Source organism: Muntiacus reevesi, chromosome 1 (assembly GCF_963930625.1).
Source record: "Muntiacus reevesi chromosome 1, mMunRee1.1, whole genome shotgun sequence".
NCBI lineage: Eukaryota > Metazoa > Chordata > Mammalia > Artiodactyla > Cervidae > Muntiacus > Muntiacus reevesi.
In genome coordinates, this window is record NC_089249.1 from 201671738 (window position 1) to 201689792 (window position 18055).

The 18055-nt window shown below is 38.0% G+C and overlaps 1 protein-coding gene across 6 annotated transcripts in view; it reads left to right on the forward strand.

The window, feature by feature from the left end:
- Nucleotides 1–18055, forward strand: part of RAPGEF6 (Rap guanine nucleotide exchange factor 6) — a 234471-nt gene that overhangs the window by 120647 nt on the left and 95769 nt on the right. For all 6 annotated transcript variants that reach the window (XM_065918156.1, XM_065918157.1, XM_065918160.1 and 3 more), the window contains one exon: nucleotides 11421–11552. In XM_065918156.1, the coding sequence (XP_065774228.1) occupies nucleotides 11421–11552 (132 nt within the window). The remainder of the gene's footprint in view (nucleotides 1–11420; nucleotides 11553–18055) is intronic.

Below are 18055 nucleotides of genomic sequence, written 5' to 3' on the forward strand. Positions count from 1 at the left end.
TTGCGGTCAGTGTGGGTTCGGCTCAGCTTCAGATAGCTCCTCGCTCCAGCTTACACTTCTCGATATCTACAGGCCCAGTGCTAAGGGGAAGGTTCATAGCATTACAGGCACACATCAAGAAACAAGAAAAAAGCCAAATAAATAACCTAACTCTACACCTAAAGCAATTAGAGAAGGAAGAAATGAAGAACCCCAGGGTTAGCAGAAGGAAAGAAATCTTAAAAATTAGGGCAGAAATAAATGCGAAAGAAACTAAAGAGACCATAGCAAAAATCAACAAAGCTAAAAGCTGGTTTTTTGAAAAAATAAACAAAATTGACAAACCATTAGCAAGACTCATTAAGAAACAAAGAGAGAAGAACCAAAGTAACAAAATAAGAAATAAAAAGGGTGAGATCACAACAGACAACACTGAAATACAAAGGATCATAAGAGACTACTACCAGCAGCTCTATGCCAATAAAATGGACAACTTGGATGAAATGGACAAATTCTTAGAAAAGTATAACTTTCCAAAACTGAACCAGGAAGAAATAGAAGATCTTAACAGAGTCATCACAAGCAAGGAAATCGAAACTGTAATCAGAAATCTTCCAGCAAACAAAAGCCCAGGACCAGATGGCTTCACAGCTGAATTCTACCAAAAATTTAGAGAAGAGCTAACACCTATCTTACTCAAACTCTTCCAGAAAATTGCAGAAGAAGGTAAACTTCCAAACTCATTCTATGAGGCCACCATCACCCTAACTCCAAAACCAGACAAAGATGCCACAAAAAAAGAAAACTACAGGCCAATATCACTGATGAACATAGATGCAAAAATCCTTAACAAAATTCTAGCAAACAGAATCCAACAACATATTAAAAAAATCATACACCATGACCAAGTGGGCTTTATCCCAGGAATGCAAGGATTCTTTAATATCCGCAAATCAATCAACGTAATACACCACATTAACAAATTGAAAGATAAAAACCATATGATTATCTCAATAGATGCAGAGAAAGCCTTTGACAAAATTCAACACTCATTTATGATTAAAACTCTCCAGAAAGCAGGAATAGAAGGAACATACCTCAACATAATAAAAGCTATATATGACAAACCCACAGCAAGCATCACCCTCAATGGTGAAAAATTGAAAGCATTTCCTCTGAAATCAGGAACAAGACAAGGATGCCCACTCTCACCACTACTATTCAACATAGTGTTGGAAGTTTTGGCCACAGCAATCAGAGCAGAAAAAGACATAAAAGGAATCCAGATAGGAAAAGAAGAAGTGAAACTCTCGCTGTTTGCAGATGACATGATCCTCTACATAGAAAACCCTAAAGACTCTTCCAGAAAATTACTAGAGCTAATCAATGAATACAGTAAAGTTGCAGGATATAAAATTAACACACAGAAATCCCTTGCATTCCTATACACTAACAATGAAAAAACAGAAAGAGAAATTAAGGAAACAATACCATTCACCATTGCAACAAAAAGAATAAAATACTTAGGAGTATATCTACCTAAAGAAACAAAAGACCTATACATAGAAAACTATAAAACACTGATGAAAGAAATCAAAGAGGACACAAACAGATGGAGAAACATACCGTGTTCATGGATTGGAAGAATCAATATTGTCAAAATGGCTATTCTACCCAAAGCAATCTATAGATTCAATGCAATCCCTATCAAGCTACCAACGGTATTTTTCACAGAACTAGAACAAATAATTTCACAATTTGTATGGAAATACAAAAAACCTCGAATAGCCAAAGTAATCTTGAGAAAGAAGAAAGGAACTGGAGGAATCAACCTGCCTGACTTCAGACTCTACTACAAAGCCACAGTCATCAAGACAGTATGGTACTGGCACAAAGACAGAAATATAGATCAATGGAACAGAATAGAAAGCCCAGAGATAAATCCACGAACCTATGGACACCTCATCTTTGACAAAGGAGGCAAGGATATACAATGGAAAAAAGACAATCTCTTTAACAAGTGGTGCTGGGAAAACTGGTCAACCACTTGTAAAAGAATGAAACTAGAACACTTTCTAACACCATACACAAAAATAAATTCAAAATGGATTAAAGATCTAAATGTAAGACCAGAAACTATAAAACTCCTAGAGGAGAACATAGGCAAAACACTCTCCGACATAAATCACAGCAAGATCTTCTATGACCCACCTCCCAGAATATTGGAAATAAAAGCAAAAATAAACAAATGGGACCTAATGAAAATTAAAAGCTTTTGCACAACAAAGGAAACTATAAGTAAGGTGAAAAGACAGCCCTCAGATTGGGAGAAAATAATAACAAATGAGGAAACAGACAAAGGATTAATCTCAAAAATATACAAGCAACTCCTGAAGCTCAATTCCAGAAAAATAAAAGACCCAATCAAAAAATGGGCCAAAGAACTAAACAGACATTTCTCCAAAGAAGACATACAGATGGCTAACAAACACATGAAAAGATGCTCAACATCACTCATCATCAGAGAAATGCAAATCAAAACCACAATGAGGTACCATTACACGCCAGTCAGGATGGCTGCTATCCAAAAGTCTACAAGCAATAAATGCTGGAGAGGGTGTGGAGAAAAGGGAACCCTCTTACACTGTTGGTGGGAATGCAAACTAGTACAGCCACTATGGAAAACAGTGTGGAGATTTCTTAAAAAACTGGAAATAGAACTGCCATATGACCCAGCAATACCACTTCTAGGCATACACACTGAGGAATCCAGATCTGAAAGAGACACGTGCACCCCAATGTTCATCGCAGCACTGTTTATAATAGCCAGGACATGGAAGCAACCCAGATGCCCATCAACAGATGAATGGATAAGGAAGCTGTGGTACATATACACCATGGAATATTACTCAGCCGTTAAAAAGAATTCATTTGAATCAGTTCTAATGAGATGGATGAAACTGGAGCCCATTATACAGAGTGAAGTAAGCCAGAAAGATAAAGAACATTACAGTATACTAACACATATATACGGAATTTAGATAGATGGTGGCGATAACCCTATATGCTAAACAGAAAAAGAGACACAGAAGTACAGAACAGACTTTTGAACTCTGGGGGAGAACGTGAGGGTGGGATGTTTTGAAAGAACAGCATGTATACTATCTATGGTGAAACGGACCACCAGCCCAGGTGGGATGCATGAATCAGGTGCTCTTGCCTGGTGCACTGGGAGGACCCTGAGGAGTCGGGTGGGGAGGGAGGTGGGAGGGGGGATCGGGATGGGGAATACGTGTAACTATATGGCTGATTCATGTCAATGTATGACAAAACCCACTGAAATGTTGTAAAGTGATTGGCCTCCAACTAATAAAATAATATTTAAAAAAAAAAAAAAAAAATCAGATAAACTTGGATTTGAATTCCAGCTCCACCGCTTTCCTGAGTGTGTGATCTAGGGCAAGTCGCTTAATCTAATTGCTTCAGTTCCTCCTCATCAGAAAGGTAGGGATGATAATAATAATGCTTGAAGTTTAGGCTCTAGTAAGGATGACAGTTACTCAGTACATTATAAACGTCATTACCAAGCTAGTTTGTAGACATGCTCTTGTGGCTTTGGTTCAGTGTGTTACTTTTATGGATGACCTCCTCCTCGGTCTTACCTCTGTAGGAATCTTGAAATACAGAATTCTGTCTTCCTTATCCCAAAACCCCAACTAGTCAATTGTTGTTTTAAAACTATTAATATGTTCAGTCTTTGCCTTTCTATCCATTTCATGACTAGATGAGATTTTTTTCTTTGTATCTAAACAGTAGAAACTAAGTAGAGGAAGATCTTTGAGCTTAAATATACTCCTATCTTCTGTATTATTGAAACCAGTTATTGGCAGCCGTTTATTTTTCTGCTTCTTTTTTTTAGTTCTCATCATTAATAACTTGTAGCTTATTCTGCAAGTTTTGAGTATTCCAAGGAGTTTTGATATATGGCATTTTCATTTTTGTTCTGTTTAAATATTTTCTTGTTTCCAATGTGACTTTGTTACCTGTGGGCTATTTCAGTATTCAGTCACTCAGTCATGTCCGACTCTTTGTGACCCCATGGACTGCAGCACGCCAGGCCTCCCTGTCCACCACCAACTCCCAGAGTTTACTCGAACTCATGTCCATTGAGTTGGTGATGCCCTTCCAACCATCTCATCCTCTGTCATCCCCTTCTCCTCCCGCCTTCAATCTTTCCCAGCGTCAGGGTCTTTTCAAACGAGTCAGTTTTTCGCATGAGGTGGCCAAAGTATTGAAGTTTCAGCTTCAGCATCAGTCCTTCCAGTGAATATTCAGCATTGATTGCCTTCAGGATGGACTGGTTGGATCTTCTTGCAGTCCAAGGAACTCAAGAGTCTTCACAGTTCAAAAGCATCAGTTCCTCGGTGCTCAGCTTTCTTCATAGTCCAACTCTCACATCCATGAGATGTGGAACAACTATAGACTACTGGAAAAACCATAGCCTTGACTAGACGGACCTTTGTTGGCAAAGTAATGTCTCTGCTTTTTAATATGCTGTCTCGGTTGGTCATAACTTTTCTTCCAAGGAGTAAGCATCTTTTAATTTCATGGCTGCAGTAACCATCTGCAGTGATTTTGTTTGGAGCCCCCAAAAATAAAGTCTATCACTGTTTCCACATCTATTTGCCGTGAAGTGATGGGACCAGATGCCATGATCGTAGTTTTCTGAATGTTGAACTTTAAGCCAACTTTTTCACTCTCCTCTTTCACTTTCATCAAGAGGCTGTTTAGTTCCTCTTCACTCTCTGCCATAACGGTGGTGTCATCTGCATATCTGAGGTTATTGATGTTTCTCCCGGCAGTCTTGATTCCAGCTTGTGCTTCTTCCAGCCCAGCGTTTCTTATGATGTACTCTGCATGTACGTTAAATAAGCAGGGCGACAATATACAGCCTTGATGTACTCCTTTCCCAATTTGGAACCATCCTGTTGTTCCATGTCCAGTTCTAACTGTTGCTTCCTGACCTGCATACAGGTTTCTCAAGAGGTAGGTCAGATGGTCTGGTATTCCCATCTCTTTCAGAATTTTCCACTGTTTATTGTGAATCACACAGTCAAAGGTGGCCTATTTAGAGGTTTGTTTTATACTTTCCCAGTGCATAATAATTTTCTAGTTATTGTTTTATTATTTTGCCTTACTTGCTCTGTAATCATGGGATAGTCTCTCTGTAATTTTAAGCTTTTGAATTATGTTGGGGCCTGCCGTATTGTCAATTTTTATGAATGTTTATGTATGTATCCTAAAAGAAAATATATTATGTAATTTTTGCTTGCAGCATTTTATGTATATACACTTTAAGTTTGTTTATTATGTTCATATCTTCTGTATCTTTAGTTTTTTATTCACTTATTCTGTTACTGAGAGATCTATGATAAAGTTTTTATGGCATAATTGTAGATTCATGTAGTTCTCCTTTTATTGTTGTCATTATTTTACCTAATACGGTTTGAGGCTATATTACTCAATAGGTGCATATCTATTTAGTGTCAAACTTTCTATCATTATGAAATGTCCTCTTTTGTTTCTGTTAATGCTTTTGCATCAAAGTCTACTTTATCTGACATTAATAAAACTACATAAACTTTCTTTTGGTTTGTGTTGCTATTTCATATAATCAATATTCATGTTGATTTACCCACACATTTCCAATTTTCATTGATTTTCCTTCTTTCCTTCATCTAGAAGTTTTCCTTTAGAATAATTTTCTGTCTCCTAGTGGATTTTCTTCATTGTAGGTATACTGTGGGAGTATTTCTCTTCATTTTTGTTTCTCTGAAAATTATTATCTTGTTCATCTTGAGAACTGTTTTTACTGGGTGTAGAATTCTAGCTCTTGAAGATAACACTCCACTGTCTGGCTTCCAAATAGTTGAGTAGTCAGCTGTCAGTTTAATTTTGTTCTTGTCAAAGTAATCTCTTTTTTTTGTAGACTACTGTTAAGACTTCTTCTTTGACTCTCCCCCCTCCCTTCCCCAACACTTTTACCCTGGTGTATGTAAGTATGGTTTGGCTTTTATGTATGTTACTGGTAATTTTTAAAGCTACTTGATCCATGACTTTGTATCTTCTGTTAACTTTGCAAATTGATCAGCCGTCATTTCTATGCATTAAGTATTCTTCTGTTTCTGTGACTGCTTATTCTGATGCTACTTTCTCACTGTATCTCCTCTGGTTCTTGCCCCTTCTTTCCTAACTTCATTCTTTTTACTTTTCGTGTCTCTTACTGGACATTTTTTGAGACCAATCTTTCTTTTCTTTTCTTTTTCTTAGCTCTGTCAGATTTATTACTGAATCTATCTGTTGACTTTTAAAATTTACATAATGTACTTCTCAATTCTAGAACTTTCATTTCATTCTTTGTTAGTTTTTCTTTCTTCGCTAAAGTTCTTAGACCTATGTTTCTTTATGTATGTCCCGATTGCTAAACTGGGCCAGATATTGCCAGTTAGCTGTTAATTACTTTTGAGCTAAGAATGACTTTTACATTTTTATTTAGTTTTATGTTTTTAAAGGACAGTGGTCATCTAAATTAATTAATTAATTAATCAATGGCTCTGCTAGTTCTTTGTTGCTGTGTATGGGATTTCTGTAGCTGCTCTGAATGGGGTCTGCTCTTCGTTGCAGTGCGGTGGCTTCTCATTGCAGTGGCTTCTCAGATTGCAGAGCATGGGTTCTAAGCACACAGGCCCAGTAGTTCCTGTGCATGGGCTCAGTAGTTGTGGCACATGGGCTTAACTGCCTCTCAGCATGTGGGGTCTTCCCGGACCAGGGATTGACCCTATGTGTGCTGCACGAGCAGGCAGACTCCCGAACACTGACCATCAGGGAAGCCCAATTTTTACGTTTTTAAAAGGTTGTTTATGAAACTTCCCTGGTGGTCAGTGATAAAGACTCCTCTCTTCCAATTCAGGGATCACAAATTCAATTCCTGGTCAGGGAACTAAGATCCCACATGCTGCATGGCACAGCCAAGTTTAAAAAAAAAAAGATTGCTTAAAAAAAATATGTCGCCCCACTGGCTGCTTTGAAAAGCCATCTTTGCATTGTGTTCCCTCGTGTGATTCCCCATGTGCTTTAGCCACATCTGCCTTGGCCTCCAGCAGCTTTCTGGAAAGCCTCCTCGGACTCACGTTTTCTTTCCTCTTAAACCACTGCATAGGATCACTAGCCTGCCCATCATGTCAGCTGTGGCTGTGGACTGCAGCTTTAGCGTTAACACCAGGGACTCAGAAGAGAAGAGGGGAGCTGTGGAGGAGGCAGAGAATGGGGGAGAGGCACCTGCTGATGAGCAAAGTGGGGAGCAGGAGGCTGACAAAGAGGTAAATGAAAAAGGAAGAAGGTGTGGAGGGGAGAGCAGGAGAAGCAAGGTGACGGTGAGGAAGAGGAAGGAGATGAAGGTGAGGAGGCTGAAGCAGCTACGGTCAAAGGGGCAACTGAAGATGATGAGGAGGATGGTGTTGACACCAAGAAGACCAATGAGGATGACTGGACAGCACAAAAAAAAAAAGGAAAAGTTAAACTTACCCATGGGACTTCCCTCATGGTCCAGTGGTTAAGACTTCCCCATTCCAATGCAGGGTGTTTGGGTTCAATCCCTGGTTGGGAGGCTAAGATCCCACATGCCACAGGGCAGAAACCTGAAACATAAACAACAGAAGCAACATTGTAACAAATTCAATTTAAAAAAAGTTTAAAATGGTCCACATTTTAAAAAAGAAAAAGTTTAAAGAAACAAAAAGGCCACCATGACCTACCTGTTCACCCTGCACTTCCCATCTCCATCTAAACATGGTCATCTTTGAGTAGCGTCCTGCAGGCCTGCGCACCCACCATGGCAGCACCTCCTGAAGATGACACACATTCTCTACCACCCAGCCAAAACCGTAACATGAATTTGTAGCAGGGAAGGAAAAAAAGAACCAAAATTTCCAAGGCCCTGCTTTTCTTCTTAAAGTACTTTTTAAAGGAAAATTTGTGTTTTTATATACATTTTATATTTTTGTACATGTTGTTAGGAGTGAGTCATTTTTAATGACCCCAGATGACCAAACCAGCCTTAGGAGCAGTCTCTGTCCTACCTCTGACTTCACTTGTGGTGCGATCATGTTCATTATGATCTCAGAGGAGAAAAAAATCTTGTGAAAAAAGCAAAAACAGCAACAACAAAACAATCTTATTCTGAGCATTTTGTGTATGTACTTAGCTGTACAATAAGTAGTTGGTTTGTCTGAGATGGCTAGAAAGGCCAAAGATAAACGGGTTCTTTTTTTTGTCTCTGAAGTTCCTTTCTATTTTTTTGGCCTGTTTGATGTATGTATGAAACAATGTCGTCCAACAGTAAATTGGAATTTTATTTTGCTGAGTTCTTTTAAAAAAAAAAGTCAGAAGAAATAATGCCACAGAGATGTTATGTGGCCTACAGAAACCTAAAATGTATACTCTTAAGTCCTCTAAAGACAATGTTTGCCAACCCCTGGTGAAGGTGAAAGTGAAGTCGCTGAGTCATGTCCCACTCTTTGCAACCCCCATGGACAGTAGCCCATGAGGCTCCTCCGTCCATGGAATTTTCCAGGCAAGAGTACTGGAAAACTGCCTGGGTTTGCTATTTCCATCTCCAGGGCATCTTCCTGACCCAGGGATCAAACCCGGGTCTCCCACATTGCAAGCAGATGCTTTTACCATCTACCCCTGGTATATGTTATTAAATGCAGTTGTTTTAGAATTTGTATCTGATAACTCCATTACTTGAAAGTTTTCTCTTCACGGGTTTTTAGATTTTATTACTTCTCTTAGCTTGCATGAATGCCATCTTGTCTCCTAGTGTGCCTGGTTTTATTTGAGCAATGCATATTGTGCATAAATTTTTTTTAAAGTAATCTGAGGCCTATTGTTTGGTTGTTAAGTTGTGTCCTACTCTTGTGCAACTCCATGGTCTGTAACCCACCAGGCTCCTCTGCCTATAGGATTTTCTAGACAGTACTGGAGTGGGTTGCCTTCTCCTTCTGTAGGGGATCTTCCAACCCAGGGATGAAACCAATACCTCCTGCATTGGAGGAGCTGAGCCACCAGGCTGTCCTGTTATCTTGATGCCCAGGATGACTTTTTCCCTACGGTGAAGTTTTGTGTTTGCTTTCAGTAGCTGACTGGAAGCACTATTAATCCTATGTAACTTTAATCCAAAATCAGGGATTGAGATGTTTTTAAATTGACCATCAGTTTACTTTAGGATCACACTTATTTTGTTGTTGTTGTTGTACAGTCACTAAGTCATGTCCAACTCTTTGCAACCCCGTGGACTAAAGCACACCAGCCTTCCCTATCCTTCACTAGCTCCTATAACTTGCTGTGTTACAGCAAATTGTGTGAACTCGTGTTCATTGAATCGGTGGTGCTGTCTTAACTGTCTCATTCTTTGCTGCCCCCTTCTCTTGCCCTCAATCTTTCCCAGCATTGGGGTCTTTTCCAGTAAGTTGGCTCTTCACATCAGGTGGCCAAAGGATTGGAGCTTCAGTTTCAGCATCAGTCCTTCTAATGAATATTCAGGGTTGATTTCCTTTGAGATTGACTGGTTTGATCTCCTTGCAGTTCAAGAGACTCTAAGAATCTCCTCCAGCACTAGAGTTTGAAAGCATCACTTCTTTGGCATGCAGCCTTCTTTATGGTCCAACTCTCATATTCTTACATGACTACTGGGAAAACCATAGCTTTTGAGTATATGGACCTTTGTCAGCAAAGAGATGGCTACTTTTTAATATGCTGTCTAGGTTTGTCATAGCTTTTCTTCCAAGGAGCAAACAAATCTTTTAATTTTGTGATTGTAGTCATGAATAGCAGGGAGCCCAAGAAAATAAAGCCCAATAAAAAAATATTACTGTTTCCATTTTTTTTCCCATCCCTTTGCAGTGAAGTGATGGAACCAGATTCCATGATCTTAGTTTTTTGGATGTTTAATTTTAAGCCAACTTTTTCAGTCTCCTCTTTGACCCTCATCAAGAGGCTCTTTAATTCCTCTTCACTTTCTGCCATAAGGGTCGTGTCATCTGCATATTTGAGATTGATGATATTTCTCCTAGCAGTCTTGATTCCAAATAGGGTATAATATACTTTCCGAGTGATGCAGTGGTAGAGAATCTGCCTGCTAGTGCAGGAGACTCAGATTTGATCCCTGGTTCTGGAAGACCCTCCTAGAGAACCCACCCCAATATTCTGGGAAGTCCCATGGACAGTGAATCCTGACCAGCTACAGTCCATGGGATCACAAAAAAGTTGAACACGACTTAGCGACTAAACAACAGCAACAAATACTGCCTGGGTTCCAAATCCAAAGCATTACCAGGTTCATCTGTATTACCTGTCCCAGCAGGGGACGTTAGTGATGTAGTTTTTTTGTGTGTTATTTTTAGTATTTGACCACAGCTTCTCTTGAGATAATATAATTCAGGTTTGGACATTTTCTTCTTTAGAGTATATTTAGCTTCCACTATCATTCACGTGTTTCTTTAACATTTTTGTATAATAATGCAGTGAGAAACCCTGCTCTAAAATGTAGATTTCTGTCAATGGCCCTGAATAGCAAGTTACAGAGACATTATTTGGAAAATATGTCATCGAATCGTAATGTAAAGCTCTCACTGCTTTGGAGCACAGTGCTTTGTATCTTGTCTCAACTCCTATAGCATTTATTTTGTAAAATTTTTTAAAGTTTTATGGTGTGAATTATATTGTACAACTTTCATCCCTGATAAAAACATAATCATATGAAAGATGAGATGGGGGAAGCATTGACTTCTGTGTCTTTGTAGTCATATACCTAGCACAGACATTCATTACATCATTATGATTACTAACAAATTTTTTTAGGGGCCACCTATAAGCTAATACAATAGTAAATGAAAAAAAGGCTTACTAAAATTTTGGAATATTGAGCGCTTGCTTTTCTGAAGTCTTGATGCTAGATGCTGTACTTTAATTCAAGATATTGCTACTTTATTCCGGTATTCCAACCATTTTGTATTAGTGAGGGGTGTGTGTGTTTATGGGTGGGGAGGGGATAGTATTCCTATACTTTAAGTAGCAACAGCCAATTATTTTTATTTGAGGAAAAGGAAAGGCCAGTTTTTTCCTCTAAGATACCCTTACTTATGGTAATCTATTTTGAAAACTGATCAGTGGACTTCCATTGTAGGCTTGCTTAATGGTAGACTAATTTGGTTCTTATCATTTTTTGAGATTTTTGTAAAAATGGAGAATTTAGATCAGAAATGAGGTTGCAAAGAAATGTACGTATAATTTTGTTGCAGAAGTTACACAGTGTGTCAAGAACTCTCTAGTGCTAATGTTTCATATTTTGATTATCTTAAACTATTTTTCTTCTTCTTCAGCTTCCAGCTGATCTTACCAAGATGCACATTGCAGACAACCCTCATCCACAGGTGACTCATGTGTCTTCTAGTCAGTCTGGTTGTAGCATCGCCAGTGACTCTGGAAGCAGCAGTTTATCTGATATCTATCAGGTAATGTTTTAGGAGTTTGTATGCTATGCTTATGTTTTTTTATTCTGCCAAATACCGTGTGCTTATGCCTTAGGTATTCATATATCTTTTAATTATATTATGAAATTCAGACATAAAGCCTTTGAGAAAATGTGCTTTATTTACATTTCAGATTTATAAGCCTAATGAAAGAGATGATCTATCTTTGAGACTGAGTAAATATGGTCCAACAGTATGTGAATATAGTGTTCTTAATTTCTTCTACCTAGGTGAATCTATATAATATATATTTGCTTTCATTAGACAATGATTCTTGAGACAACTGAACTTATAAAAAGACTGATTTTTATGATAGTTGATCATTTAAGTCTTCCATAAGTAAAGTCATGAAGAAAATTAGTTGCCTTTGTATTGTAAAGACTGTTAAATTTTGTATTAGCCACAGTTTAAAATTAAAAGGACACAAGTAAAATTGATTTGAATAATATATATTTTTAGCATAGTATATTTGGATATTATTATTTCAGCATGTAATCAGTTTTTAAGAATTATGAGTGCGATACTTTATTTTTTCAAACTAAGTCTTCAAAAGACAAAGAATATTGACATACAGCATGTCTCAGTTCATATAAGGCACATTTCAAGCACCATGTGTGACTAGTGGCTACCATCTAGTACTGATCTTTTGAAATAGAACCATTGCTATCTAAGGAGAATATTTTATTTTAGACTGTGGTTCTGTTTAGTTACATGGATTTAGCTGTTTTTTAAAAATTTTCATTCCTCTGTTAAGGGAAGTTTTCAAGCAGGTGCAAAATGGAAAAAGGCCTCTGTGTTTGATTTGTGTGAGTCTCTTCTCTACAAAGATTATTGTTGTGAACTTGCCATCTACATCCCATTGTTTGGCCTTTTATTAGTAGAACAAGGAATTCTCTCTCTTCAATGTTTTAATGTAGATAGAACAGGGAGTTTTTAAAAAGTTATGTTAAAGACAGTGTGATGGTTCAGGGGCCACTTACTGTGTTCATGGGGTTTTGGGGCTGTGTGTGTTTCCCACCTTCTCCCAAAAAGACATATCTTGTGGATTAAGTTAGAATTGTTGCATACCTAAAAGTCAGAGTAGAGTTGTGCTTCTCTGGACTCTGTTTTTCCTAGAGAAGGAACCCTAAGGAAGATTGACTCTGGGTTAATGAAGTTAAGGGATGTGGTTGTAGATTTTTCTCAAGATTAGTGAGAATGTCTGGACCTTGGAAAGAGAGACCATAAAGCAGAGATGTAGTGTTGATGATACCTCTTCTCACTGGTATATCCATCTCTGACCAGATGTGATCCCCTTTTTGGAGCAAGGAGCAGAGCCCTCGATGGTTATGAGAAAAGGGACAAAAGGATAGTGCACCAAACTGAAGTTCAAGGTCACTTGGAAAGGCCAGTTCTTTACCCTGAACTATTAATAAAAGATGGGCTGTACACAATGGGATTGTATATCTCTGGCAAATTTTGGAGGAGCCTCTGAAGAATTGTGCTTGCATTAGCACCTATAGGATGTTCACCTACAGAATGGCGCACCTGAGGCTGGGGCTAGAGCCTGTCTGCTGGTGTGGTTGGAGTCTTCTCCTGTAAGACCCTGACCATGAGTATGGCTGCCCTGCTTCAACCTTTTGTATGTTTTCCTTCCTCAGTCTACTTTCCACAGTTCATTCTACCTTTAAAATGATTCATTTTAACATAGCATAAAATGTGGACAGATAACTTTGCCAATTTTCCTGCATAGCCAAGAAGTCCCTTCATTACACAATGAAGAAGATACTGTTTCATGTCTCCAGAAACCTGAAAGTTAGCATTGGCCTCATCCCCTGCTCGTCATAATTCACCATTAAGTCATATCACTTCTACTTCTTGCATCAGTGTGTTTGTATATATGATTGATGCCGTGATGTAATTTACAAATAGCAAAATTTACCCTCTGTGGTATAACTTACATGAAAACATACAATATTTCTATCACCTGAAAAAGTATTTTGTTTTCTCCTTTTTAGTCAGTTCCTTCTCCTGATCCCTCAGTGCTGGCAGCCATTAATCTGTATTCTGCCCTTTTAGTTTAACATTTTCTAGAAGGTCACATAAATGAAAACATAGGTAAAAGATGGTACTGTGAAACATAGAAAGTAACCAATAAGAGAAAATAAGTTTTAATAACTTAGGGTAACAGATGAGCCAAAATAATGAAAGTCAAGAACTAAACCAGAAATTCAGAAATTTTAGAGAAGAAAGCTTTTATATTGCTAAAGTAAGATATACAAAAATGTAAGATAAACTCTTTAAAGTGTAGCCAAAGAAGGTAAGCACAGAATAGTAGCCAAAAGATAGAAAGAGCATAAAGGTTAAAACTAAGCAAATGTACAAAAATAAAAACAGAAGGAAAAGAAATCAGAATCTTAAGTATATGCATATTTGTCTTATATATATGGAATGTAAATATGAATTCAATAGATGGTACCTGTTTTTCTGCTGATGGTAGGTTTGTGCGTAGTTCTTAGTATGTTTCTTCAGCTTTTCTTGTATTTTTCTCAATGGACCTTATTATTTCTACATTTAAAAATTTTTAAGGAAGGCATAGAATATATAGTTAAAAATAAAAGTTGAATAAAACTGGGGAAGACGATTAGAGGGATTATAGTTGCTTCTCAGTCACTTAGTCATGTCCAACTCTTTGCAACCCCATGGACTGCAGCACACCAGGCTTCCCTGTCCTTCAGTCTCTCCTGGAGTTTTTCAGATTCACGTTCATTGAGTCGGTGATGCTATCTAACCATCTCATCCCCTGCCACCCTCTTCTTTTGCCTTCAGTCTTTCCCAGCATCAGGGTCTTTTCCAACGAGTCAGCTCTTTGCATCAGGTAGCCAAAGTATTGGAGCTTCAGCATCAGTTCTTCCAGTGAATATTCAGGGTTGGTTTCCTTTAGGATTGACTGGTTTGATCTCCTTGGAGTCCAAGGGGCTCTCAAGAGTCTTCTTCATCACCACAGTTTGAAAGCATCAGTTCTTTGGCACTTAGCATTCTTTTTGGTCTAATCCTCGTATCCGGACATGGCTACTGGAAAAACCATAGCTTTGACTAGGTGGACCTTTGTTAACAAAGTGGTATTTTTGCTTTAATATGCTGTTTAGGTATGTCATAGCTTTCTTTCCAAAGAGCAGGTATCTTTTAATTTCGTGGCTACAGTCATCATCTGCAGTGACTTTGGAGCCCAAGAAAAGAAAGTCTGCCACTGTTTCCATTGTTTCCCCATCTATTTGCCTTGACATGATGGGATTGGATGCCATATTAGTTTTTGAATGTTGAGTTTTAAGACAGCTTTTTCACTCTTCTCTTTCACTCTAATCAAGAGACTCTTTAGCTCCTTTTCACTTTCTGCTATTAGAATCGTGTCATCTGCATATCTGAGGTTGTTGATATTTCTCCTCGCAGTCTTGATTCCAGCTTGTGATTCATCTAGCCCAGAATTTTGCATGATGTACTTGGCCAGCATCATGTGAAGTAGTTTTCCTGGTTATCCAAATTTCAGCATTTGAGAGGCTTTAAAACTGAGTCCCTTTATCAGTCATTGTAACAGTCTAAGCAGAGCCTTACAAAATGTGCAGGTACATTTACCCCTCTAACAAAATAAGTTTGAACTGCAAGTGTCCACTTATAAGTGGATTTTTTTTTCTTTCAGTAAATACATGCTGCATATACTGAACTGCAGATACAGAGGACGGCGTGTAAAGTTATATGTAGATTTTCAAGTTGGGGTGGAGGGGGTTGGTGCTGCTAACACCAATCTTGTTTCAAGAGTCAACTGTATTTTTAATTTGGAGGAATGGGGGAAAGAGAAGAGATACATCCTAAGAACAGTTCTTAACAGAAACACCATTTTATATGACCTAATGTGTGACTATGCACCTATGCATTTCCTCCTTGAGAGCTTCCATTTGTTCTTGTTTAAAAATAAAAAGCTCGTAGATCTTAAAGTTCAAAGTAAAGCTTTATCACAGTTTGGAAAAAATGCAAGTAATTGGTTCAGTATGAATATATTTTTAATCAGATTAACTTAAAATTTAACTAAGAGGATGCATTAAGATGTTAGAATGTTCTTGATAGAGTATTTTATGTATCTTAAAAGAATACTCAGGAGAAATAAGGAGTGTTGCTTTCTGGATTCCTTTTCCAAGAGCTGGATGAATATAAAAGTTAATTATTGAACTAAAGCACTTTGCATCAATCTATTTTTAAATAACTTGAGGCACACATATATCCCCCACTTAGCTTTTTGATTTCAATATAGAAAGAAAACATGATGCTAAAAATTCCACTTCATGGCAGCATGATTCCTTAATTCAGAGTTCTACTGCCACTCTCTCCAAAACTCTGGGCCACATTTCCACCAGGAAGTTCCTTTGATACTTCAACTAGCTTTGAGCTGCTACATGTTTTCTTCCACTTGTCTTTAATATTTCTGTTAAGAATATTACCTGCGTCAAAGTCTCAGTTACCTTTGCCTATTTCCATTTTTTTTAAATTTTTTTATCTTTTTTTTTCCCATTTATTTTTGTTAGTTGGAGGCTAATTACTTTACAGTATTGTAGTGGTTTTTGCCATACATTGACATGAATCAGCCATGGAGTTACATGTATTCCCCATCCCGATCCCCCCTCGCGCTTCCCTCTCCACGCCATCCCTCTGGGTCTTCCCAGTGCACCAGCCCCAAGTACTTGTCTCATGCATCCAACCTGGGCTGGTGATCTGTTTCACCCTAGATAATATACATGTTTCGATGCTGTTCTCTCTAAACATTCCACCTTCGCCTTCTCCCACAGAGTCCAAAAGTCTGTTCTGTACATCTGTGTCTCTTTTTCTGTTTTGCATATAGGGTTATCGTTACCATCTTTCTAAATTCCATATATATGCGTTAGTATACTGTATTGGTCTTTATCTTTCTGGCTTACTTCACTCTGTATGATGGGCTCCAGTTTCATCCATCTCATTAGAACTGATTCAAATGAATTCTTTTTAACGGCTGAGTAATATTCCATGGTGTATATGTACCACAGCTTCCTTATCCATCCGTCTACTGATGGACATCTAGGTTGCTTCCATGTCCTGGCTATTATAAACAGTGCTGCGATGAACATTGGGGTGCATGTGTCTCTTTCAGATCTGGTTTCCTCAGTGTGTATGCCCAGAAGTGGGATTGCTGGGTCATATGGCAATTCTGTTTTCAGTTTTTTAAGAAATCTTCACACTGTTCTCCATAGTGGCTGTACTAGTTTGCATTCCCACCAACAGTGTAAGAGGGTTCCCTTTTCTCCACACCCTCTCCAGCATTTATTGTTTGTAGACTTTTGGATAGCAGCCATCCTGACTGGCGTATAATGGTACCTCATTGTGGTTTTGATTTGCATTTCTCTGATAATGAGAGATGTTGAGCATCTTTTCTTGTGCTTGTTAGCCATCTGTATGTCTTCTTTGGAGAAATGTCTGTTTAGATCTTTGGCCCATTTTTTGATTGGGTCATTTATTTTTCTGGAATTGAGCTGCAGGAGTTGCTTGTATATTTTTGAGATTAATCCTTTGTCAGTTGCTTCGTTTACTATTATTTTCTCCCATTCTGAAGGTTGTCTTTTCACCTTGCTTATAGTTTCCTTTGTTGTGCAAAAGCTCTTAAGTTTCATTAGGTCCCATTTGTTTATTTTTGCTTTTATTTCCAATATTCTGGGAGGTGGGTCATAGAAGATCCTGCTGTGATTTATGTCTGAGAGTGTTTTGCCTGTGTTCTCCTCTAGGAGTTTCATAGTTTCTGGTCTTACATTTAGATCTTTAATCCATTTTGAGTTTATTTTTGTGTATGATGTTAGAGAGTGTTCTAGTTTCATACTTTTGCAAGTGGTTGACCAGTTTTCCCAGCACCACTTCTTAAAGAGGTTGTCTTTTTTCCATTGTATATCCTTGCCTCCTTTGTCGAAGATGAGGTGTCCATAGGTACATGGATTTATCTCTGGGCTTTCTGTTTTGTTCCATTGATCTATATTTCTGTCTTTGTGCCAGTACCATACTGTCTTGATGACTGTGGCTTTGTAGCAGAGCCTGAAGTCAGGCAGGTTGATTCCTCCAGTTCCATTCTTCTTTCTCAAGATTGCTTTGGCTATTCAAGGTTTTTTGTATTTCCATACAAATTGTGAAATTATTTGTTCTAGTTCTGTGAAGAATACCGTTGGTAGCTTGATAGGGATTGCATTGAATCTATAGATTGCTTTGGGTAGTATGGTCATTTTGACAATATTGATTCTTCCAAACCATGAACACGGTATATTTCTCCATCAGTTTGTGTTCTCTTTGATTTCTTTCATCAGTGTTTTATAGTTTTCTATGTATAGGTCCATTTCTTAAACTTCCACTTTCATTGTAAGAAGAGTATGACTTTCCTTCTCTACTTAAAAATCTTCATTGCTTTACCGTTATCTAATTTACACCCTTCATTTCAAATT